Source organism: Ochotona princeps, chromosome 2, assembly GCF_030435755.1.
Source record: "Ochotona princeps isolate mOchPri1 chromosome 2, mOchPri1.hap1, whole genome shotgun sequence".
Classification (NCBI taxonomy): Eukaryota; Metazoa; Chordata; class Mammalia; order Lagomorpha; family Ochotonidae; genus Ochotona; species Ochotona princeps.
In genome coordinates, this window is record NC_080833.1 from 26487062 (window position 1) to 26513618 (window position 26557).

The 26557-nt window shown below is 43.4% G+C and overlaps 1 protein-coding gene across 1 annotated transcript in view; it reads right to left on the reverse strand.

Annotated features, from left to right (window-relative positions):
• The window catches only part of PSMB2 (proteasome 20S subunit beta 2), a 30242-nt gene extending 17298 nt beyond the window's left edge, over positions 1-12944 (reverse strand). Inside the window, exons 1-3 of the mRNA XM_004591590.3 lie at positions 12757-12944; positions 7605-7727; positions 5960-6030 (exon numbers count right to left, since the gene is read on the reverse strand). Coding sequence (XP_004591647.1) covers positions 5960-6030; positions 7605-7727; positions 12757-12847 — 285 coding nt within the window. The 5' untranslated portion in view covers positions 12848-12944. The remainder of the gene's footprint in view (positions 1-5959; positions 6031-7604; positions 7728-12756) is intronic.
• Positions 12945-26557: the final 13613 nt, after the last annotated feature.

Here is a 26557-nt window from a genome sequence, read left to right on the forward strand (position 1 = left end):
CACCAAACAGCAAAATAAATATAATTCATTTCAAATAAGAAACAAACTCCGAATGCCAAATCTTAGCATTGCAATGTAGGAGATAAAGATCAAAGCCTGTAACACTAACATCCCATATGGGTGCTGGTTCTATTCCAGGCCACTCCATCTCCAATCCAGCCTCCTGCTAAAACACTTTGGAAAGCAGTGGAAGATGGCCCAACCATTCATGGGGGAGATTCAAATAAGGCCACTGGCTCCTGGCTTCAACTTGGTCTGCCCTGGTTGTCGTAGCTATCTAGGGAGTAAACCAGCAGATAGAAGACTTTGTTCTGCTTCTCCCTTTTTTCTTTCTGTGACTCTGCCTTTCAAATAAATGAAAAATAAACCTTTAAAAACAAAGAAATAATCTCGTTTAGTCCACTGAAAATAATGTTCATAGTTAATTTTCTACTTGCCCTAATACTACCATAATTTTTTCATACTTTTTTATTAATTTATTTATTTTGATTGGAAAGTCAGATATGTAGAGAGGAGGAGTGACAGAGAGGAAGATCTTCCATCCAATGATTCACTCCCCAAGTGACCGCAACGACCGGTGCTGTGCCGATCTGAAGTCGGGAACCAGGAACCTCTTCCGGGTCTCCCACACAGGTGCAGGGTCCCAAGGCTTTAGGTCATCCTCGACTGCTTTCCCAGGCCACAAGCAGGGAGCTGGATGGGAAGTGGAGCCGCCAGTATTAGAACCGGCGCCCATATGGGATCCCAATGCATTCAGGGCGAGGACTTAAGCCGCTAGGCCACTATGCTGGACCCAATTTTTTCATACTTTTTAAAAAAAGATTAATTTACTTTTCATTGGGAAAAAGAAGAGAGAGAAAGGTCTTCCATGCATTGGTTCATTCTCCAAGTGGCTGCAATGGCTGGAGCTGAGCCAATGCAAAGGCAGGAGCCAACAGCTTCTTCCAGGTCTCTCACATGGGTTCAGGGTCCCAAGCCTTTGGGCCATCCTCCACTGCTTTTTCAGGCCACAGGCAGGGAGGTGGAAGGGTACTGGAGCAGCTGGGACATAAACTGGTGCCCATATGGGATCCTGGTGCATGCAAGGTGAAGACTTTAGCTACTAGGCTACCACGCTGGGTTCAAATCTCCTTTTTTACTAGCTACAGTTCAAATAATGCAGAACAAAGAAGTTTCCATTTGTAATTAATTTACAGCCATCAAACTGCTTCAACTAAATACCAAAAGCAGCATTAAAAACAAAAACGATTTGTGAGTACCATGCTAATAGCACTGAATAGTTACCTCATTTAATCATTATAATAATTATACAGAGCCTGGCGTGGTAGCCTAGAGGCTAAAATCCTCGCCTTGAATGCACCAGGATCCCATACGGGCATTGGTTTTAATTACAGCTGCCCTACTTCCCATCCAGCTCCCTGCTTGTAGCCTGGGAAGGCAGTCGAGGATGACCCAAAACCCTTGCGACCCTGCACCTGCTTGAGAGACCTGGAAGAAGTTCCTGGCTCCTGGCTTCGGATTGGCACAGCACCGGCCGCTGTGGTCACTTGGGGAGTGAATCATCGGATGGAAGATCTTCCTCTCTGTCTCTCCAGGTAAAAGCCAGAAGTTTCCCATGCAGGTAGAAGGAACTCTAGTACATGAGCCATAAGGATACATATTAGCAGGAAGCTGACTTAGAAGCAGAAGCAGGACTCAGTTCCATGCACTCTGATAGAGGATTCACTCTTCAAAAGGCCACAACATTCAGGTCTGGGTCAAGTTACAACCCAAAATTTGGAACTTTATCTAGTCTCCTAAACATATGGCTGGAGCCAATCTATTGTCTTCCAAGGTGCGTTAGCAGGGAGCTAGCTGTGAAGTGAAATAGTGGGGAATGGAATAGGCACTTCAATATTATATGCCAGAGTCACAAGTCAAGCTAAACCACTATGCCATAATTCTGGCCCTGCTCCCCAACCCGCTTAAAGAACCAGTATACACAGAACGTATTATATTCTTTTTGGTAAGCAAATGTCCTCCCAATCCAAACATAACCTTTAAACAACATTCAAAAATGCATGCACACATACACCAAATAGGAAACAAATAATCTGAGTTGTAGACACATTTATGTATGGTAACTGGCTGACCCAAGATAAGTCTCAAGTGCCAACTGGTCTAATTATGTATATGTACCAAATGCAGTTTCTCTACATTTATTAGGAAGACTGACAAACTTATTTTATTCCTAGAATAAAATAAGTATGACATAGCTGCTCATTTTACAATTATGAATCTATTTTTGAAAAGGGGTTGTGAAGCAAGCATTGAACTTATTGTAGAAGCACAAGGCAGAGGTTGTCAATATTTACCACAGCCTCATATCACTGCCTACAAAAGATATTTATTTGTGAAGACATCAAACATTTCTGCAAGGAGATTAACTCAATTCACTGCATTTGCATCAAGCACATTCCACTCTTATCTCAATTCTAAAAGGAGCTTAATGCACTTAATATCTGCAGAATTTTTGAGTATTTACTGTGCCCAGAGCTGCAATGCTTATTCCAGTTCTGCCTGGTAAGTCAGAGGAAGAAGTAAGCCACCGCTTACTTATTGCTGAACACTAGAAATTTCTGGGTAGCACGGATGTTAATACTTGACCAACTTTCTCTCTCCAGGAGAAATGAGCAAGAGAAAATAACTGACATTTCACCTAAATCAAAACAATGTATATAAATTTGTTTTCTCAATCAATGTTACCTTTAGTTTTGTTTTTTTAAGATTTATTTATTTTGATTGCAAAGTCAGATATACAGAGAGGAGGAGAGACAGAGAGGAAGATCTTCCACCCCAAGTGACTGCAATGGCCGGTGCTGTGCTGATCTGAAGCCAGAAGCCAAAAGCCAGGAGCCAGAAACTTCCTTCAGGTCTCCCAAGCAGGTGCAGGGTCCCAAGGCTTTGGGCCATCCTCGACTGCCTTCCCAGGCCACAAGCAGGGAGCTGGATGGGAAGCAGGCCTGCCGGGATTAAAACTGACGTCTATATGGGATCTGAGCAGGCAAGTTCAAGGCGAGGACTTTAGCTTCTGGGCCACTGTGCCAGGCCCTACCTTTAGTTTCTTAACAGACTTCACTCCTCATGATTGTATAAATTCATGGTTAAAGCCAGCACTGAGAGTCTACTGAAAAGCTTTTGGCAGCCGGCATTGTGGTTTATTGGGTGAGACTATGGCCTGCAGTGCAGGGATCCCACATGGGTAACTCCCAGTGGTTCCCCTTCTAAGCCAGCTCCCTGATAATGTGCTTGGGAAAGCAGAAAAGGGTAGGCAAAGTCCTTGGGCCTCTGCACCCATGCAGAAACCAAAAAATATCTCAGGGCTCCTGGCTTCAGACTGGCTCAGGCTTGGCTGTTGCAGCCACTTGGGGCAAGGAACCAGTGAACTAGAAGATGGAAGATACTTCTCCATTTGTCCCATATTTTATATTAAAAAAAAAAAAAAAGGAAAGGAAGGAAGGAAGTCCTCAATCCAATTTTGCTGAATTTTAGAAACTAAGCTACTTGATAGAGATATAGGAACTCTTAAAAATATCAACTCTGGGCCCGGTACGATAGCGTAATGGTTAAGGTCCCCACCTTGAACATGTCGGGATCCCATATGGGCGTCAATTCTAATCCTGGCAACTCCACTTCCCATTCAGCTCTCTGCTTGTGGCCTGGGAAGCAGTCGAGGACGGCCCAAAGCCTTGGAACCCTGAACCCACGTGGGAGACCTGGAAGAGCTCCTGGCTCCTGGCTCCTGGCTCCGGATTGGCGCAGCACCAGCCATTGCGCTCACTTGGGGAGTGAATCATCGGATTGAAGATCTTCCTCTCTGTCTCTCCTCCTTTGTGTACATCTGCCTTTCCAATAAAATAAATACATTAAAAAAAAATCAACTCTTATACTTGTGGTAGATTCTAATTCAAGTCAATTTAAAGAACTACAGATGAAATTAAAACCATGACGAGCACCAGAAACACTACTGAAGAATCAAGGAGAGGACCCTGAGGCAGAACAGTCCAATAATGATGACACCATTAACGTAGATCTGTCTGACCTGCTGTGTGACCTGGAGCCAGTCCCACTGCAACTTTAAGCTTTTTATTCTGTATCAGTGACAGAATTAACTGCTATCTGTCTCAGTGGAATAGTGAGTAGATTAAATTATTAAGCAAAATGCTTTGGGCAAAAGTTGTATGAATGTTAAATATTATGATTCACAAGCATTAATTTTCCTAGCACTCCTGTGGGGTTGGGAAGTTATCTCGACTTCATAGCTGAGTCAACAGGCACAGGGGGTAAGGTCACATGGTATGGCTCTATTTACTAAAGTCCCTGTGGGAAGGAAACAATACACACCTTTAACAATCATACAAACTTTCTTGGCACAGCCTACATAATTTTTAATGCATTCAATCCCAAACTTAATAATGTTGCATCGGAATTAAGATAACTTTAAGATAGCAACAAGCCAGAGTAAGTAAGGAAAACCAATTCTGTCTGGCACAAAATAATTACAGAGGAACAAAAACAAATAATCTCAAGATGAAAATCTGCAATATTGTCTTCAAGGTTCTTCTAGAACCATATAGGAAACCTCAATTACAAGAATTACAAAATAAGACTTTCTATGAAAACCAAAGAATATTTTTTGGCAGTTTCTTATAAATCCTTTTTTTTTAAATTTTTTTAAAGATTTATTTATTTTATTACAAAGTCAGATATACACAGAGGAGGAGAGACAGAGAGGAAGATCCTCCATCCGATGATTCACTCCCCAAGTGAGCCGCAATGGGCCGGTGCGCGCCAAATCGATGCCGGGAACCAGGAACCTCCTCCAGGTCTCCCACACAGGTGCAGGGTCCCAAGGCTTTCGGTCATCCTCAACTGCTTTCCCAGGCCACAAGCAGGGAGCTGGATGGGAAGCGGAGCTGCCGGGATTAGAACCGGCGCCCATATGGGATCCCGGGGCTCTCAAGACGAGGACTTAAGCCGCTAGGCCACGCCGCTGGGCCTGGCAGTTTCTTATAAATCTTATAAATCTCATTCGTTGGCATTCACATAAAGGAGTTAAAAAAGGAACTTATTCTCAAACAAAAGCTTGCAGTGGACTTTTTTATAGCTTTATTCATAGTTGCCAATACTTGGAAGCCCAAGAAGTAAATAAATGAATAAACAGATGGTGGTACAATGGAATATTATTCAGCACTAAAAAGAAATGAGCTATGAAGCCATAAAAAGACATGAAGGAACTTCAAATGCATATTACTAAGTAAATAAAATCAATCTGAAAAGGATATGTAAGGCATGATTTCAACTACATGACAATTTAGAAAAGTAAAACTACAGAAACAGTAGAAGTGCCAGGCACTGGGGAGGCAGGGGAAAAGTGAATAGATGGGGAATAGGGTATTTTTAGGGCCGTAAAACTACTTTGTAAGAGATTAAATGATGGATCATAATATTATCCAAAGCCATGGAACATACAACACCAAGAGCGAGGTAAACTATGGACTTCAAGCAATTATAACTATCAAGGTAGGCTCATCAACTGTAACCCATGCATCATGGATGTGGATAAAAGGGGATGTTATACATGGATATGGAGGAGTACTCTTCTCTTCATTCGGCTATGAACTTAAAATTTTTCCAACAAATAAAGTTTTTGTGTGAGAGGAGTAGTCACAGATCTTCTTATTGGCATGACCCCATGGATTCTTTGGGAATGTGTATTTGTCCTCCCGGCTTTAAGTAGCAACTGTGTAGAGAGGAAACAAATCCAAAGGGAGTGAAGAGTGACAAGTGAAAGAACAGCAAGGGGAACGGGTCAGGAAGGCCAAAAAACGCAAAAATACTACCGACGCCTAACAGGAACATAAGCGAAGCACAGAAAAGTGTTCTGCTCTCCTCTAAGGCTGTCTGCTACACTGCTTACCCGACTCCGAAGACAATCAGCCAGATTTCTGCGTGTGAAATTTGCTGCGGCTGTGGGAGACAACTCATAGCCTGAAAAAAAAACGAGGAGTCATGCTTAAAGTGAAGCAGAGGGAGTAACAGTACCCCAGATCACTTCAATACGCCTGTTCTTACAGGGTACCATCTTTTTATATTTATAAAACCATATGAATAATGCTTAATCTGCTAACTAAAACATGATATGAACTGACCTCACCTCGTAATCTGATACAATTACATTCAAATGAAGTCTCTTTCTAGCTCCATATGGTACCAGTACAGTGTATAACAATGTCATTCAACTACGAAGCAACTACCTGGAAATAAGGTGTTCTCTGCCAGAGTACCAGCACAAAGTGCAGTGGCTGGGATCATCTGCTAGGAAGCTTTTCCAGTAGGTTCCAGTCCTGAATTGCAGAGTTCACAGAACACCTCACAAAGTCCTATGCATCTCTTTAGACAGGAAGCCACAGAAGAAGTAGGTAGAACCCTTTTTTGGTTTGTTTTTCAAGATTTATCCATTTTTTTTTACTTGAAAGAGTTACATAGAGAGGAACGGGAAAAAAGGGAAGAGGAAAAAGAGGAAGAGAAAGATATCTTTCATCTTCTGGTTTACTCCCCAGATGGTATCAGTGCCAGAGCCAGATGGAGATTCATCCGGGTCTCCCATGTGGGTGCAGGGGCCCAAGGCCTTTGGTCATCTTACACTGCTTTCCCAGGCCATTAGTAGGGAGCAGCCAACAAACCAGTACCCTTTTAGGATGCCAGCACCCATGTGGGTGCCGTTTATCTTATCTTCTAAGAACCGGTATTACAATGGTTCTCTGCTCTGGGAATTTTGCAGTCTTTAAGATTAGAAGGATTAGTTTTATGTCCTAGATAACATTTTAAAAATAAGAAGATTCAACTAAAATGTGACCCATATATACAACTGCAAGAGAATAATCTTTAGTTTAAATTTAAAGACAAACCAATAATTATAGGCTGTACTGTATATTTCAAAAACTCATCAGTGGAAGTTCTAGCACCCAGTAACTCATAATGTGATTGTATTTGGAGACAGGTTCATTAAAGATGTCGCTAAGCTCCAGTGAGGTCATCATCAGAAAAATCTGGACACAGATGTAGAGAAGAATATCCTGGAAGGCATAAGGGGCCACCTGTTATTCAGGGAGAAAGGCCTTGAAAGGAGTCCATCCCGCAGATACCCTGTTTTCAGAGCTAGGAGAAAACAAACCTCTGTTGTTTAAGATCTCCCCAGGCTGGGACTGGCATTGAGGTAGAGCAGGTTTAGCCACCCCCTGCAACACTGGCATACCATAAAGGCAGTGGTTTGAATCCCAACTGCTTCATTTTTGATTCAGTGTCCTTCCTTACTGTAGCTGAGAAAGCAGCAGAGGATGGTTTCAATATTTGGGTCCCTGCTACCCACATGGGAGACCCAGATGGAGTTCCAGGCTCCTGGCTTCAGCTGGCCCAGCTATTATAGCCATTTAGGGAGGGAACTAGCAGACAGAAGATATACCTCTCTCGGTGATTCTGTCTTTAGATGCACAGGCTGGTGTGATTTGCTATGGCAGCACCAGTTAACCAATCCACAAATCTGTTCTCCAAGTTTTACCCACCGTTTCGCATCTTATAAAGTTGTACATTTTTCTGAATATATTCTGCAAATTGTACGGTGTCTCCAGCTTCTCCAACACAAAGGAGTAATATTTTTTCACTCATCTTAAACATCTTGTCATGATCTGTTCAAAGAAAAGAAACCTCATTAGAATTTGCCTTAATACAAATTGTCAGCTATTACGCATGCAACCATCAGGTTTATTAATTATTATCTTGAATCATTTTACTAATCATTGTCTTCAAAAGATTTTAATAGGCAGCAGTATTAATTTCAATCTTATGTTAAACCATCAATATGTTACTAATGCCAATTTCACACATATTCTGAAAAACAAGTATGAAATGTGACAATTTAAAGACATCTGAAAAGCAAGAAACAGGGGAGGAAGAGAATGAAGAAATCTAGCCAGTGGTGATTAGCTTTACATTGATGGTTACATCAATGTAATCCCTGATATATTCCTACAAAAACAATTGTAGTTGTTATATTTCTACACAAAGAAAGCATGTATGAAAAGGGCCAGTGCTACAACTATAATCAAAGAACCATCCCAAGAAATAGAAAGTCAACAGTGAAAACAAATCACTTTAAAAAATAAACCAGCTTCATTTCCAAAGGGAAAAAACAGAATGAAACACTGAAATGATCACCTAACCAAAGTTCTAACAAAAATTGACATTAAGCTACACACAACAGTTCACGAAAATCAGGACTCTACTTATCTAGCTGAACCAGACTCCGACTAGACAAATAAATACTCAGGCTGCAATCAGTGCCTGAGGAAGAAAGCACTTCATATTCAATGTGCAGCTCCACAAAACACCTTATCTTCCCATCTCACTCTCACTTTCACTTTTCATTTTTCAAATAGTGCTGAATAATCTTCCCTGGGAGACATGTTTCCTGTTTGAAAGCTTCTGAAATGTTAAAATCCCTTAATAGGATTAAAGAACAAAATGCTACTATCAAATACTTGACAAGTGTTTGAGAGTTGTAGATACCAATAATATGGTTTTTTAGACTTTGGGGGAAAATTACACAAAATGTATCTTTATATAATACCAAACTGCCTCAAAACTCCTAAGCAAGCTCACTTTTATTTGTTGTGCAGATTATAGGAAATTTAAAATCTGGTTTGTAAACTTGTTTATAAAAGAAAAAAATTCACTTACAGACATATTATTCCCACACAACAAGGAACCAGAATCATAAAGTCAAAGTTCTTGCCAGTGTTAAGCACATGGGCAGTTTTTATTTCTTTCTTTTTGCTTACCAATATTCCCTGAAATTTCTGTAGTCAATATGCACCACTTTGTTAAAAAAATTCAGTTTTACAGTACGAAAGAAGCTGTACTTATTTGGAGGGAGAGCTTATTTTTCAAAGAATTTGTCACATTTTGAAGAAAGGCTAAGGATTGGCACTGGCAGCAGACTGAGCTGTCTGCCACTTGCCATGCTGGCATCCTATGTCACAGTGCCAGTTCATGTCCCAGCTGCAACATTCTTGATCCAGATCCTTGCTAACGTGCCTGCACACCTGGGCCTCTGCCACCCATAGGGGAGACCAGGATGGAGTTTCTGTCTCCTGGTTTTGGCCCAACCCATCCCTAACCACTGCAGCCATTTGGGGAGTGAGATGAAAGATCTCTTTCTGTCTCTCCTTTTTACTGCCTTCCAAATAAAATAAATATCTTCCTTTAAAAAAATATTTTTACTGGAAAGGTAGATTTACAGAGCAGAGAGATGGAAAGATCTTCCATCCACTGTTTCACTCCCCAAGTGGCCGCTACAGTCAGACCTGAGCCAATCCAAAGCCAGGAGCCAGGAGCTTCTTCTGGTCTCCCACATGGGTGCAGGGTCCCAGGCTTTGCACCATCTTCTACTGCTTTACCAAGCCACAAGCAGGGAGCAGGATGGGAAGTGGAGCAGCAGGGACATCAACCAGCACCTATAAGGGATTTCAGTGGTTGAAAGGTGAGAATTTAGCCACTAGATCATTGCACTGGGCCCCCAAATAAAACAAATATTTTACAATACAAGAAAAATTGTAAAATTCTATGCAATAAAGTTTTTGAAATAAACTACACATAAGGTCAAAATGTCTTTAAACAGTGGAGGATGATAGAAAAACAAGTGACAGACACAATGTCCTCCTGAGCTATACTGCCTGCACAACTCTAGGGAATTTCTGATCTTTTGGTGAAGAACTTGTAAGAATTACATACATAAAATAAATGGACAACACAGTGAACATCATACCATAGACAGCCACCTGGACTAAAACCCAGCAGACCTCATTATGATCCAGACTCCGAACTTGGGCAAATTATTTGCCTCTCTACATTTCAGTTTCCAAAATGTATAAATTGGTGATAAAAACACTCATCCAAGCCTAACAAGTGAGCAAAACCGTAACAGATTCTATACATGCACAGTATCATACTGAGCATTAGATAATGTGGTTCAGATCTGACCTGCCTCAAGAATTCAGAAAATAAAGTGTGCATGCAATGTAGTAATCTAACTTAAAAAGCAATTCTATACAGGCAGGGGTGGGGTGATACAAAATGCAGCACTCCATTATCAAACCAAGAGTTGTACTACTTCAATTTAATAAGCAGGCAACCTTTGGGAAATGCTTTCTCTCCAGCATTGGAATAGTTTAGAAGGTGACACACTGAATAACCGGATGCAATATTTTATACTTTGAGAAAATGAGTCCCAAGTTTATTACTCTTCAGCAGTCTTGACTGTATGTTTCAGCATGACATGAAGAGTTAGGATAAAGTCCTCCTACAATTGTAAAACTATTACATTTTTTAAAAATCTATGTCCAGAAAAGGGAGAAATTAGAACTGAGCTCAATTAATTCCAACTATTTTTTCAAAGAAATTCTCTTGCCCATACCAGAGATCTTCAAATACTCTTAGAATTCACTCATGAAGTCATTAATTTTAAAACTAACCTAATGTTAACATCTTTAATCCTACAAAATCATCTTGTACATTTTGCTCCCTTACTTTCTGAATATCTTCATCTCTTCAGTGGATTATACCTAGTATGTTGCATTTCTGGTTCCTGTAAGAACTGTGTATTTAAAGAGGTGTAAAGCACACCCCACTTTTCACAGTTTTCATGCACTTTACTGATATGAAAAAGATCTATAAATGTATTCACCTGGGCATTGCTCTGGCTAGACACTTCTTCCTTTGTTTTTACTAAATTTCTTTCCTTTTTTTTTCTTAAAGATTAATTTAATTTTATTGGAAAGGCAAATTTACAGAGAGGAGGAGACACAGAGAAAGACTTCCATCCTCTGGTTCACTCCCCAAGTGGTCACAACAGCCGGAGCTGAGCCAATCTGAAGCTAAAAGCCAGGAGCCTCCTTTGGGTCCCCTGCACGGGTACAGGATCCTAAGGCTTTGGGCAATGTTCCATTGTCCTCCCAAGCCACAAGCAGGGAGCTGGGTGGGAAGCGGAGAAGCTGGGACAAGAACCAGAGCCCATCTATTACAAGGCAAGGATTTAGCCACTGAGTTATGGTGCCAGGGCCTACTAAATTTCTACAAACTAAGAATTTAATAATTGAGCAATTCATACCACAGATGTTTAACCAGATGTTTAACAAACCACTTTCAGGCCCCTCTTTCTTTTTCAGCAAGAACAAAAATCAAGAAAGGGTCCCATGCGACGGCTCAGTGTTTAAATCTTTGCCTTGTAAATGCTGGGATCCCTGGTAGCTCGACTCTCATCCAGCTCCTTGCTCGTGGCCTGGGAAAGCGGTAGAGGATGGCCCAAAGCCTTGTGTCCCCACAGCCATGTGGGAGACCTAAATGAAGTTCCTGGTTTTGTCATGGCCATTGTGGCAATGAAAGGAATGAACCATCTCCCCAGATGGACCCACGTGTGACAGACGCCCGTGGCTTACAAAAGCGGCAGTGCACACCATTTTGCTTTTGTCCATACAATGCAGGAAGCCCCAGGGGTAATCTTTTTTTATGAACTCTCACTTGTTCTTAAAGCTCTCTGAAATCTCCACTAGAATTTTCCCTTCTGTAGTACCTGAGAAGTTGACTGTACCTCATAAGAAAAAACCCACTTTCTAGCTGTGTTACAATTCTTTGAAGACATTTCTGAAATCTCTGAATTGTAACTTCTCTTAAAATGAGTGTCACATCTTCTGCAAGCAGTCAAGGCAAGCACATATTTGTCGAATGGACTTCGATTCATCTAAGTTTAAGCATAATGAAAACAACAGGAGCATGTCTACAATCATGAAGACACATTCCTATTTTTTACAAACTCATAACTAAAAAAAAAAATATTAGGTGTTCAGTACTTAGTACTTGTTGTAGACAGACAGTATGGGTTAGTAATTGTGGGCAAAATATCGCGGGACTGGGACTGCACAGTTCTGAAGCCTGCTGGTATCACCGGTGACCTCTGGCAAGTTTCTTCTGCGCCTCAAACTAACGACTGTAAAATGTGGATAAAGCCATGTGAATTCATGGAAAGTGCAATCCTTGCCATTGTCGCTACTAAGTTGCCGTCAAAGCCTAAACATTTGCGGCTAATTCGTGCAATCCTCCCAACCAGTCCGAGTCCGGCGTGACTGTATGAAAACACAGGTGAAGACACTCGGGTATTTCGAAATAAGTTGATGAAGCAGACAGGAGATAAGGTTTTCTAATTTCATTCACTACTTCACTAGGAAGGACAACTTAGCAGTCAGAGTCCTAGGATGCGGGAAAGAGGGGTCGGAGAAACTGCGGGTAGGGGAACGGACGCCAGTCTTCCAGCCCCCCAGTTTCTCCCCCAGCAGCCTACCTAAGGCCACCCGCAAACAAATCTCACTGTGAGCAAAAGGAAGCTTCCAGAAGCGATTCGGGTTTCCGAGCAGCCCCGGGGGCCGGCAGGTGCTTAAACACCTTACCCGGCGAGGACCCTAGCGCGCAGACCAGAGCAAGAGCACTGTCCACAGGAGCGAATGCGCCAGCCCTAGGCTGGTCCGCTAGCGTCCTCCGACCTAAACAAAAACCCCAAGTGCAGGCCGGGGTCCTCCTCGCAGACGCTCCCCACCCCAGGACTCCCCGAACCCTCTGGCTGCCCCTACAGCCAGGCCAGGCCAGGCCGCCTCAGCCTCCTCTCACCGTCCTTCATCTGGACAATATTGCTGGCGGCCACCCGGTCGGAGGCGACAAGGACGTAGTCCGGGCCCTGGATGCCAATGAGGTACTCCATGGTGGCAGTAGGCTGGGGGCTGCAGGTTGCACAGAACGCGGGCCTCACCGGTGAGACAGCACCGCGGGGCCAAGCAGGACACGACGTAAGCCGCGCGACAGCCCCGGCCCCAGGCGCTCGCGAAAGACGTCATCATCCCGAGCGCCCTGGAGGTGGGCGTGGCGTCGGGCGTGCACGCGGCGCTCAGCTTGGGGCAGCCGGTCTTGCTCCAAGGCGGGTTCTGGTTGTCTTGTAAAACCTGGTTTCTTTTTCTAGAAACTGCGATTTTAGGATTTGCTGGGGCCTGCGCCCGTGGTGTAGCAAGCTAAACCTGCATCCCATATGGGCGCCGGTTTGAGCCTTATTTGCACTCTTCGATCCAGCTCTCTGCTTGCGGCCTGGGAGAGCATGGAGGACTGCCCATAGCTTTGGGACCCTGGACGCACATGGGCAACCCAGAGGAAGCTTCTGGCTTCCGACCGACCCAGCTTGGGTGTTGTGGCCATGTGGGGAGTGGACCAGCTGATGGAAGATGTCTCGCTAACTCTGCGTTAAATATAAAAATTAAATAAATGTTTAAAAAAAGCCACCCCTGAACATTAAAGAAACAAAACTTGCTTGAAGATTAAATTACACATTGTTTGTAAAGGGTTGAGCCTATGTGGATGTTAGAAAATAATAAATTCTCAAGTGGCAGTTTCCTTTTTTTTGCCAGAGAAAAAAATCTTCAGAAACCTGCTCCCTGCAAGCCAGATTGGAAGAAAATTAACTTGAAAGGAGCCCTGTTTATATACTTCACAAGAATGATACACGGTTGTATGAAAGAGAAGCATAAATGCCAAAAAAATGAATAATGAAAAATACGTTTATAATCTTTATATTTTTTTTTTGAGATTTATTTATTTTTATTGGAAAGGCAGATATACAGAAAGAGAAGGAGAGACAGAGAGGAAGATCTTCCGTCCGATGGTTTATTCCCCAAGTGCCGATCCGGAGCCAGGAGCCAGGAACTTCCTCCAGGTCTCCCATGCAGGTGCAGGGTTCCAAAGCCTTGGGCGGTCCTCTGCTGCTTTCCCAGGGCATTTGTTCTAGTCCCAGCGGGCCCCACTTCCCATCCAGCTCCCTGCCTGTGGCCTGGGCAAGCAGTCGAGGATGGCCCAAGGCTTTGGGACCCTGCACCGTGTGGGAGACCTGGAAGCAGCATCTGCTCACGAGCCCTGAGCAGTCCGCAGAAAGAGAAGAACAGTAAACTTCCTTCAGGACTAGGGAGGGGAGATTTCTCCGGACCTAGCTTGGTTGCAACTTTGGGTCCCCACCCTTCCTGGCAGTGACCATCAGGATTGCTCCAGAAAGCCCTCAAAACAGACAAACATACAAACAAAAAATCTAGAATAGATAGAAAGCAACAAGGAAAGCTTAGAATCAGGGAACGGTCAGCGTGGATTCATTTATACCTTACTAGGTGGGACACAAAGAGTAGTTACTCCTCACTAGGGCATTGAAGATTTCTCTGCACACCCCTCCTAAAACTGTTCTGCACCTAAACTGTTGACAAATATCTTGTTAGAGTTATAAGCCAGTCTAGACTACCCGAAAAAAAGCCAGGTTCAACAAAATTATGCTTCAATGCTATAAAATGCTAAATACTATAACGAAAATAGACATGAGACAGCTGAATAGTAATTTATAGCCATTTTAAGGTGTATAGAATCTGGTTGTATATAAACTAAAATTGAAATGTCAATGAAGCAGTTGCAGCATGTGTTTAAGAACTTGCGTTTTTTTTTTTCAACATATTGGTTACTCAATACTATGTCATTTAATTCCAAAACGTTATAAATTGTTGCTGATGTTATGTTGGGACTTTTAATTTATCGGGATGATACTCTGCCAACTCTACCTTCGGACCAGAGATGGTCTCCCCAAGAAACAGTTGAACTTATCTGGACAATAAGATGCTGGACTTTATGCTTGGTAGATGCTTGCAATGAAAGAATCTCAACTGAACTTGAACTGTGGTAATGCAATAAGGTGGAGGAATCCACCACGGTGGGAGGATTTGGGGAGGGGTGAGGAGAATCCCAGTACCTATAAAACCGTGTCATATAATGCAATGTAAAACTGTGTCACATAATGCAATGTAATTTAAAAAAAAAAAAAAAGAAGCACCTGGTTCATGGCTTCGGATTGGCTTAGCTCAAGCCTTTGCAGCCGCTTGGGGAGTAAACCATTGGACAAAAGATCTTCCTCTCTGTCTCTCCTTCTCTCTCTGTATATCTGCCTTTCCAATATAAACAAATCATTTTAAAAATTAATATATAAAAAACATGTTCCTAGAAATCAACAAGACAACTGAATTTTGAAATATAAAAGATTAAGAAAAGCAATCTATGAACAGAGCAACAGGGGTTAGTGTTGTGGCATTGCAGGTGAAGTTGCTGCCTGCCACGCTGGCATTACAGCTCCCTGCTAATGCGCTTGGGAAAGCAAAGGAAGGATGAGCCAAGAACTCAGGCTCCTACCATCCTCAGGGAAGATCCAGATGAAATTCCAGGCTCCTGGGTTTTAGACCTTTCTATTGTGGACATTTCGTGAGTGAACCAGCAGGTGGAAGATTGAGGGTGTGTGTGTGTGTGTGTGTGTGTGTGTGTGTGTGTGTGTGTTGTAAAACTCTGCCTTTCCGCCTATTTTCTTTTTAAAAAGATATCTGTTTTCATTTTTTTAAGGATTTATTTATTTTTATTGGAAAGGCAGTTTTACAAAGAAAACGGGAGACAAGAAAGAAAGATCTTCATCCACTGGTTCACTCCCCAAGTGGCCTCAATGGCCAGGGCTAAGCTGATCTGAAGCCAAGAGCCTGGAGCCTCTTCTGGATCTCCCACATGGGTGCAGGGTTCCAAGGTGTTTGACCCTACTTGGCTGCCTTCCCAGGCTACAAGCAGCGAGCTGAATGGGAAGTGGAGCTGCTGAAACACAAACTGGTGCCCATATGGAATCCTGGTGCTTGCAAAGTGAGGATTTAGCCACTAAGCCATCACGCTGGGCCCTGTTTATTTTCATTTGAAAGACTGAATTACAGAGAGAAATGGAGAGACAGAGGTGATCTATCTGCGTGTCCACTCCCCCAAATGACTGGACTGAACGGATCTGAAGCCAGGTGCCAGGAGCTTGTTCCAGGTTTCCCACTTTGGTGCAAGGGCCCAAAGACTTAGGTCATCCTTTGCTGCTCTCTCAGACCATTAGCAGAGAGCTGGATGGGAAATGGAGAAGCAGGACTTGAACCAGCACCCATATGGGATACTGGCACCGAAGACAGATGCTTGACCTACTACACCTCATCATCAATGGTAATTAGGAAAAATAAACTATCTAGAGAGAAAGTTGGTTATTTAAATAGAGTTAGGTGCATTTCATCATTGGATCTTTTCTTTTGGTTTATTTCTTTGAAATTAAGTTATGAACTGTTTATGATAGTTTAGGTAGAGAAGGAAGCCATTAAGGCAAGTTTTAGCAGGTTAACCCCTATTTTGTATCAGGTTTACTCCATTTTTGCCAGATAAAGAAATTCAGTACGTATTGGTAGGGAGCAGCACCTGCCTGCCTGGTGCTCTGAGCAGTGTTTGTCAATGCTACATAAAACCTTGGTTGTGTCTGTCTCCCGAGGTTCCAGTGAAACACTGTACATTGTTTCCACTTTGAGAAGGAGGAAGTACCTAATCTGGAGGTTATCTTACCCACTCAGGTTCTGAATTCAATGACCATATTTTTTACATTTCACCATCTGTTCTTTAGTAGTTTGCTCTTGTTTTAGAATTCTAACTCCTCTCTTTTTATGCCTTTAATTATATGCAGGTTTAGAGGGGGAGGGTATAAATTTGGTCTTTGTTGTATCTGCTGACAATCCCTCCTGTGAAAGTTATTCATATGGATTTTTTTTAAAAAGATGTTTTATTTTTATTTGAAATGCAGAGTTGTAGAGAGAAGGAGAGACAGATCTTCCATCCTCTGGTTCACTCCACAAATGGCCACAACTACTAGAGCTGAGCACATCTGAAGCCAGGAACCATGAGCTTCCTTGGGTCTCTCATGTGGGTACAGGGGTTCAAGGATTTTGGGCATCTTCCACTGCTTTCCTAAGCCATAAGCAGGGAGCTGGAAGGGAAGTGGAACAGCTGGACACAAACGGGCACCCATATGGGATGCTGGCACCACAGGCAGAGGTCTAGCCTATTACCCCATGTGTCTGGACCCTCATGTGTTTTTTTTTCATATCCATGTGTGTATACATATATACATTTAAACATTTATTTATTTTTGTTTGAAAGGCAGATTTACAGAGAGAGCGAGTGGCACAGAGAGAGAGATCTTCCATCCACTGATTCACTTCCCAGATGGCTGCAATGGCTGAAACTGGGCCAGTCTGAAACCTGGAATCAGAAACTTTCTCTAGGCCTCCCACATGAGTGCAGGGGCCAAGGACCCAAGGACTTAAGCCATACTCTACTGCGTTCCCAGGCCATTAGCAGAGAGCTGGATTAAAAGTGGAGCAACTGGGGCATAAATCAGTACTCACATGGGATGCCAGCGCAACCGGACAGAGGATTAGCCTGGGCACCACCACACCAGTTCATGTGGGTCTTTTAAGAAAAGATTTATTTATTTATTTGAAAGTCAGAATGACAGGAAGAGAGGGATAGACCAAGAGAAAAAGAGATCTTCTATCAAACTGATTCACCCTTCCAGTGCCTGCAATAGCTGAGGCAGGGCCAGGCCAATGTCAAGAGTTAGGAAGTCTCTCCTAGTCTCCCACATAGCTGGCAGGAATCCAAGTTCTTGGGCCATCATCAGCTGTCTCCTAAGTACATCAACAGGAAGCTGTATCCAACATGGAGGATCCAAAACTCAAACGGACACTGCAAAGGAGAAGTGGGTGTTCCAAGCGGTGGCTTAACTTGATGTATCACAACACCCTCCCCTTAATACTTATTTTTTAAGCATTTGGATGATTTTCAATTTTTTTCATTCTAAGAAACATCATTTTTTAAAGATTTGTTTATTTTTATTACAAAGTCAGATATACAGAGAGGAGGAGAGACAGAGAGGAAGATCTTCCATCCGATGATTCACTCCCCAAGTGAGCCACAATGGCTGGTGCGCGCCGATCCGAAGCCGGGAACCTGGAACCTCTTCCGGGTCTCCCATGCGGGTGCAGGGTCCCAAGGCTTTGGGCCATCCTCGACTGCTTTCCCAGGCCACAAGCAGGGAGCTGGATGGGAAGTGGGGCTGCTGGGATTAGAACCGGCGCCCATATGGGATCCCGGGGCGTTCAAGGCAAGGACTTTAGCCGCTAGGCCACGCCGCCGGGCCCGAAACATCATTTCTATGAGTGTTTTTACAGATATCAAGTACTGTGTGTACTGTTGAATAGAGTTGAGGTCAGAACGTTAATTTAGTGTCAGTCCTATAGGTGGTATGAAACTTTTTTGCAGTATTCAGTAAGACAGAGAAATCAAATGGTTAGATCAAACCAGGTTGACTTATCAACTCTCCAAGCAGGTGTCAAAAACTAATGCCACAGAAAGATAACTGAGAATACTGAAAGAAAGTTGCTGAAGTTCAGGCAAGAAGAAAGTGGATTGGAGTCCTGGTGAAGGTAGAGCAGCTGAGTGGTAATAGGATAAAGACAGGAGAGAGGGGGAAGAAAAGAGTGCCTGATTAAGTAATTTAAGAAGTGTGATAAAATCTTGGTAATAAAAAGGAGCAGACACAGCTGTAAGTGGCTGAGTAGAAGGTACATGACAGATTTTGATTATGAAAAAAATAAAATCAAGGAATAGAGAAGCTAGGACCCTAGGCACCATGGTTCATCAACAGGGATTTGAAGTCACTCAGGATGATGAATTCAAGACACAGACTTTGAGACAAGTATGAAAGTCTTCAAGAAAGGAAAAATATTTACATGAAAAGAGTTAAGGAGAAGGGGAGGATATTGTGGTATAGTAGGTTAAGCATTGCTTACTATGCCAGCATCATATTTGCGAGTGCCAATTTGAGTCTGGCTACTCAACTTCCCATCCAGTTCTCTATTCCCTGTGAATGTGTCTAGGAAGAAATATCGAGGTGATGACTCAAGTGTTCAAATTCCTTCCACCCAATGGAAGTACTAGATGAAATTCCTGGCTCCTGGCCTGTCCTCTGCTATTGTGTCTTTTCAGGATGTGAACAGGTGGATGGAAGATAGCGCGTTCTGTCTCTCTGCCAATCAGATGCATAAATCTTTTTTAGAAGTGAATGGATAGATCAAATGTGCTGTGTATGCACACTGGAATATTATTCAGCAACAACTCATGAATTTTTAATTTTCAGTAACATGGGGGGAAATGGAGGATGAGATACTAAATGAAACGAGTCAGGCACAGAAACATAAACACCAGGCATTACCCTTTACATGCTCAAAAAAAACAAATGTCAATCTCATCCAAGTAGAAAGTAGCTCAGTGCAAACCTGAGGATGGAGCACATGGGAGGAGATGGAGAGGAGCTTCAGTGGTACAGGAGGGAGCTGGGTAAAAGTCTAATGTTCTTTGGCGCAGAAGAGTAACTGCTTAACTTTTTCTAGTTTAAAAATGTATTTATTAATTTAAAAGACAGAACAACAGAGAGTAGAAGAGACAGAGAACTATTTCATCTGCTGGTTCATTCCAAAGGACCACAGTGGGTTTAGGCCAGGCTGAAGCCAAGAGTCAGAAACTCCATTACGGTCTCCTGTGAGGTCCTCCACTCCATCACCTCCCTCCTTGTGGTCTTCCACTTAGCCCTCACCCTCCCTGTGGGCCTGCACCCAGCCTTACCATCTTTCTCATCCTTCACATAGCTGTCCTCTAATCCATCCGTCTAACCACTCTCCCTTGATCAGTCCTGACGCTACTCCACAGTGTAATCCAGCTCTTGCAGTTTTGGGCCTCACCATCTGACTAGTGACAACCCTCACCTTAACTCAATGATTAGCTCTTCCTGTTGTCCTAACAGACCAGGTACTCACACCCCTGTGCAGGTTCCTCTCTCTTCCAAGTACTCTTCTGTCTTTGCCCCAACTCCTCCCAACAGGTCTCCAGAATGATCTCTTGTATTCCAGCCACGTCTCACCCCCTGCTCCATTCAGACCTCATGATTCACAGATCTCATCCTAAACAGACAGCATTCCCCCTACGGAGGGGGTTCTGGTGTGGCTCACACCAAAAGAATGCTGGATTGCTAGCAGCCTTATCTGGGTCTAACGGAATGTGAAATGATAGAAAACCAACACTCAGTCTAAAAAATCCCTTCAGTTAATTACAGTGTGTGTATTTTTGTATGCTATATGCCAGTTACAGTGGTATATTATCACTGTGTATATTTTTGCCTTCACCTCCTCCCTGTTAACACACTTCAGATGTCAGAATGCCTTTAATAATTTCTTTTTCTCCTGACAGTTGTTTGCTCAACCAACCTACACCTGTCTGTCTTGGTGCCTGGCTTCATCCAGAACACAGTCAGGACCAAGGACAGCGGCTGCTGAGGTAGGGTGGGCATCTACCCTGTTCTCCAGGAGTCTGCCTTCTGCTGAACTGGCTGAGTTAAAGTGAGTGTAGGGAAGTGGGACCCTGAGAGCTAACACACATGGCACATGACCTTGCTCCATAGAAGGGGTGAGTGGGGAAGAGGTCATGTCTGTATTTTTTGTTTGTTTGTTTGTTTGGGGATGTAGCTTTTAGGATGTTTTGGTCTGCTTTTACTTAAACTCCATGTTTCTCAATTTCAGATTGTAGAACCATGCCCAGGGCTTTCTGGATGAGGTTTTCAGTTGTGTTCTTGGCAAAGATGTAAAGGTTGAGCCGGTCCCTCTGCTGCCTCTACCCTAGAATGCAACAGATTGCAGAATCCAGAGAAGAGCATGTCTATATCCTACCCCAGTGATAGCAGCAGTTGAAAGAAAGGCTATTTCTGGGCCTGGCACCGTAGCCTAGTGGCTAAATCCTCACCTTGCACACATTGGAAGCCCATATAGGCACCAGTTCATGTCCCAGCTCCCTACTTGTGGCCTGGAAAAGCAGTCGAGGATGGCCCAAAGCCTTAGGACCATGTACCCACATGGGAGACCTGGAAGAAGCTCCTGGCTCCTAGATTCAGATCAACTCAGCTCCAGCTGTTGTTACCACTTAGGGAGTGAACCAGTGGATGGAAGATCTTTCTCTCTGTCTGTCCTGTTTGTAAATCTGCCTTTCCAATAAGGATAAATATTTTTAAAGAAAGAAGAAAGGCTATTTCTTAATGCTGTAAGTTCGAATTGCTGATAAGATACATTGCACGACCTTTTAAGAGGATTTACTTATTTATTTTTAAATTTAATTTTGTTTTTCTAAAGATTTATTTATTTTTATTGGGAAGGAAGATTTACAGAGAGAAGGAGAGACAAAGATCCTGTGTCCTCTGATTCACTCCTCAACTGGCTGCAACAGCTGGAACTGGTTCATTCCTCAAGTGTCTGCAACGGCCCGGAGCTAAGCCAATCCAAAGCCAGGAGCCAGGAGCTTCTTCTGGGTCTCCCACATGGGTGCAGGGTCTCAAGGCTTTGGAACATCCTCGGCTACTTTCCCAGGCCACAGGCAGGGAGCAGGAAGAAAAGTGGAGTGGTGGGATATGAACCGGCACCCATATGGGATCCTCAGTGCATGCAAGGTGAGAACTTTAGCCACTAGGCTACTGCACTAGGCTACAGGCCCAATTTACTCATTTATTTTAAAGAGAGACAAAGAAAAGTCTTCCCTGTGCTGATTCACTCTCCAAATACCCACAGCAGGCCAGGCTGATGTGAGGAATCAGAAACTCCATTCTGTTCCACACAGTGGTGGCAGGAGCCCAAATACCAAGGCCATCCATCATTCCCTGCCTCCCAGGTGAGCAGCAGGAAGCTGGACCAAGGCATTGAGGACCCTGGACTTGAACCTGTCACTACACTCTGGGACTCAAACCAGTGCTCATATGGGATGCCAGCATCACAGGCTGCTGTGCCATAACACTTTACCTGCTGTGCCACAAAACTGTCACGACATAGTTGTTTCACGATATGTATGTCCACACACTTTATGAAAACCTCAATATTAGGTGAAGATAGAAATGCTTTCCTATGTATAACACCATTCCATTATTAATGAATATTCACACTTGAGTATGAGTTGAAAAACAACTATTTACAGATGATCCAATATCACATTACTTGCAATAATTATCCCGATGGATGTGAACTGAAGGCAAGATTTCCATTTTTTCCATCATATGCGTTTGTATTGTCCAAATGTTTTACAACCTTCCTGTATTACCCATAATTTTTAATAGGAAAAAAAATGTCATTCTTTTATGCTTGTATCCTGCAGCAATTCTGAGAAGAGCTAAAATATGCCATGGCTAGTTTTTCACATCCACAACGGAGAATTTATATCACCTTCCTGAGAAATGGGGGAGGGGAGTTGCAACTGTGTCTCCAAACACAGCTATGCAGTTCATTTACCTCTGCAGAAATTGTAGTATTCATTTCCTTCTGAATGTGTCTCCCAGCTCTCTGCCCACCAAGGAACAAAGAGCCTGAGAAGTTTGGGGCAGCCCATCTATCATGGGGTGGATGCCAGGGGCAAGTGAGGTCATTAAATCAACAATCTCACTACGAACACAGCAACATCCATCATCCTAGAAAGATTGTTTTCTTAACTACCATTAGGGAAGATCAATCTCTCTCTCTCTCTCTCTCTCTCTCTCTCTCTCTCTCTCTCTCTCTCTCATGCAAAAAGTACATATTCATATAGCGTGCACACGTGTGCACACTGTGCAAGGAGTGAAGAATTAGTGATCTCCTCTCACCAAAGTCCTATCAAGCAGCTGTAATCTTCCAGACCTTTCCCTTTGTACATACCAGCATCCCTTCATTCATTCACAAAGGTTGCAAAATTCTAAATGCAAAGACCACCAGTCTTAAAACAGGAGAGAGATAAGCACAGTGATCTTTGACGTTTTTTCTTCCCCTTTCCATCCCAGGATTTTACAAATACCCTCTGGGACCTGGCACGGTAGCCTAGTGGCTCGAGTTCTCACCTTGCAACCACTAGGATCCCATACGGATGCCCGTTTGTGTCCCAGCTGCTCCACTTTCCATCCAGCTTCCTGCTGGTAGCCTGGGAAAGCAATGGAGGAGGGCCCAAAGCCTAAGGAACCTACACCCACCTGGTTCCCTGGAAGAAGGAGACCTGGAAGAAGCTCCTGAGTCCTGGTTTCGGATCACTCAGCTCCAGCTATTGGGACCACTTGGGGAGTGATCCAGCGGATGGAAAATCTTTCTTTCTGTCTCTCCTCTCTGTAGATCTGAGTTTCTAATAAAATAAATAAATCTAAAAAGGAAAAAGAATGAAAGAAAAGAAATACCCTCTGGCTAACTAACATTAGAGTGGCCCCAATTTCTTGTAGCTATAGAAGAAGGTGGTTAATCAAGGCCTACCTTGTACTAGCTCTTAAAAAAAGAAAGGATTTTTTACTTACTTAGAGGGAGGAATTACAAAGAGAAAGAGAGAAGGAGAGGGAGATAACGTCTTCCATGTGTTGGTTTGTTTCCCAAATGGCCACAATGGCTGGAGCTGAGGCCATCTGGAGTCAGGAGCCAGGAGCTACATCACTGTGCTTCTCTCCCGTGTGGGTGCAGGGACACCAGGACTTGGACCATGGCTGTCACCTTCCTAGGCCACTAGCAGGGAGCTGGACTGGAAGAGGGCCCAGCCCTGGCAGTTGAGGTGATTTGGGAAATAAATGAGCAAATAGAAGATCTCTGTCTCTCCTCATTCTTTCAGTAACTCTGCTTTTCAAATAAATAAATAAATCTTTTTTTTTAAAAAAAAAAGTCTGCTGAGGTTCACAGAGGCAGCATGATACCTTTATCCATTGATCTGTTTTCTGTAAAGAGTCTGACAGTAAACAATTTTGGCTTTGCAGACAATGCTGTCTGTGATAAGTATTTAGCGATGACATCGGCGCATGAGAACAGATAAACAAGTCAGCGTGATTTCATTCCAATAAAACTTCAATTTTTAAAGATTTCCTTATTATTTATTTGAAAGGCAGACTTACAGAGATGGAGAAAGAGAGAGAATCTTGCATCCACTGGTTCACTCCCAACATGTCTGCAACGGCTGAGCCTGGGTCAGGCCAAAGTCAGGAGCCTGAAGCCTTAACCAGATCTCCACTGCTTTCTAGGGTGCGTTGTCAGGAAGTTGGATCAGAAGTAAAGTAATGGCACTGGTGTGGAGGTTCAACAGCCTAATCCTCTGCCTTGCAGTGCCAGCATCCTATATGGGTGCCAGTTCAAATCCTAGCTTCTCCGTTTCTGATACAGCTCCCTGCTATGGCCTGAGAAAGCAGTGGAGGATTGCTCAAGTCCTTGGGCCTCTGCACCCACATGGGAGACCTAGAGGAAGCGCTGGCTCCTGGCTTTGGAGCAGCTCAGCTCTGGCCATTGGGGTCATTTGAGAAGTGAACCAGAAGATAGAAGATCTTTCTGTCTCCCTCTTTTCCCTGTAAATCTGCCTTTCAAATTAAAAAAAAAAAAAAATATATATATATATATATATATATATATAAATCTTAAAAGAAGAAGAAAGAGAAGGAGGAGGAGGAGGAGAAGAACTAAAAATAAGCATTGTCCAAACAAAAATTCGTCTGAAAGATACATTTTAAATAATGGTTGGGCCTGGCTCAGTGGCCTAGAGGCTAGGGTCCTCGCCTTGAACGCACCGGGATCCCATATGGGCGCCAGTTCTAATCCTGGCAGCTCCACTTCCCATCCAGCTCCCTGCTTGTGGCCTGGGAAAGCAGTCGAGGACGGCCCAATGCCTTGGGACCCTATACCCATGTGAGAGACATGGAGGAGGTTCCTGGCTCCTGGCTTCTGATCGGCACAGTGCTGGCCATTGCAGTCACTTGGGGAGTGAATCATCAGATGGAAGATCTTCCTCTCTGTCTCTCCTCCTCTCTGTATATCTGACTTTGTAATAAAAAAAATAAATCTTAAAAAAAATAATGATCAATATTTAGGTAATTCTGGTTGGGTTCACTTGTAGCTTGGGGCTGTTGCTTACCAGGATGAGTATTAGTAGAAGTTGGCTCGGAAGTGAAGTAGCCAGAATTCAAACCAGGAACCAAATATGGAATGCGAGTATCCCAAGCTGCCACTTCAGCCCTGTGTGAAACACCCACCCCAAGAAGGCAACTAGGTCATCAGTGTGCAATATGACACTGGGACCATATGACTTAGCTGATCAGATGCAACTAGAAATGCTTTTCATAGAGCAAAATGCTACACGGCACTTCTGCTGATCCATACTGGAGCCATTACAGTTCAAACCCCAAAGGTGTCCCATCCTGGTAGAAAACAAATATCTCACTGGAGGATGTTAAATGACCAGCATGTTCAACTCTCCCATTTGTGTTGGGTTCTGATCAAGTGGGATCAGCAGTGATCCATTATACAAAAGGAATCAAGTCCAAGCAGATACAGAGGGCACAAGAAAGCAGCAAGGGCAGCTGATCCGATCACCATGTGAGCCGCCCTGTGAGGGCACAGAGGAATGCATGTGGCATGCAGGTGAACCACTGGAAGTTTTTCTGGAACTACACCGGAGCAATTTTGGCAACTATGGTGTGATAAAGGTGTGGTAATCATGAGAGTCTCCTTAAAAATAACAATGTGGGCTGGCATTGTGCCACAACAGGTAAAGCTGCCGTCTATGACAGTAGAATCTGGATGGGCAATGGTTTAAGTCCTGGATGCTCCACTTCTGAATACCTCCTTGCTAATGATCTGGGAAATGCAGCAGAAGATGCCCTAAATGTGTGGGGCCCTACCACTCACATGGGAGACCCAGAAGAAGCTCCTGGATCTGGCCTGACTCAGGGAGTGAACGAGTAGATGGAAGATGTGTGTGTGTGTGTGTGTGTGTGTGTGTGTCTTCTCTTTATAACTTTGATTTTCAAATGAATATTTTAAAAATGGAAACTGATCTTAAAATAATAGTGTGAGAAAAAAACAACTTACAAAGAAGGAAACTTGAGTCCAACGTGGTACCTAGCGGCTAAGGTTCTCACCTTGCATGCACTGGGATCTCATATGGGTGCCGGTTCTAATCCCGGCAGCCCCATTTCCCCATCCAGCTCCCTGCTTTGTGGCCTGGGAAAGCAGTTGGGGATGTTCCAAAGCCTTGGAACTCTGTGCCCATGAGGGAGACCTGGAAGACTCTGGACTCCTAGCTTCAGATAGGCTAAGCTCCAGTCATTGCGGTCATTTGGGGAGTGAATCAGTGGATGGAAGAACTTTCTCACTGTCTGTCCTCCTCTCTGTGTATCTGACTCTCCAATAAAAGTAAAATAAAATAAAATAAATCTTTAAGAAAGAAAATTAACACAAGGATGGGCATCAACTCATCAGAGAAACCAAAGGGAAGTAACATCTAAAACTGGTGGCAGAGGAAGGATGTGAAGAGAGTACGACTCAGAAACAAATGCAACTGCAGGTACTATGCTTCATTTAAAAAGCCTCCTTTTGGGCCAGCGTGGTAGCCTAGCAGCTAAAGTCCTTACCTCACATGTGCCAGGATCCCATATGGGCGCTGGTTCTAATCCAGACAGCTCTGCTTCCCTTCCAGCTTCCTGTTTGTG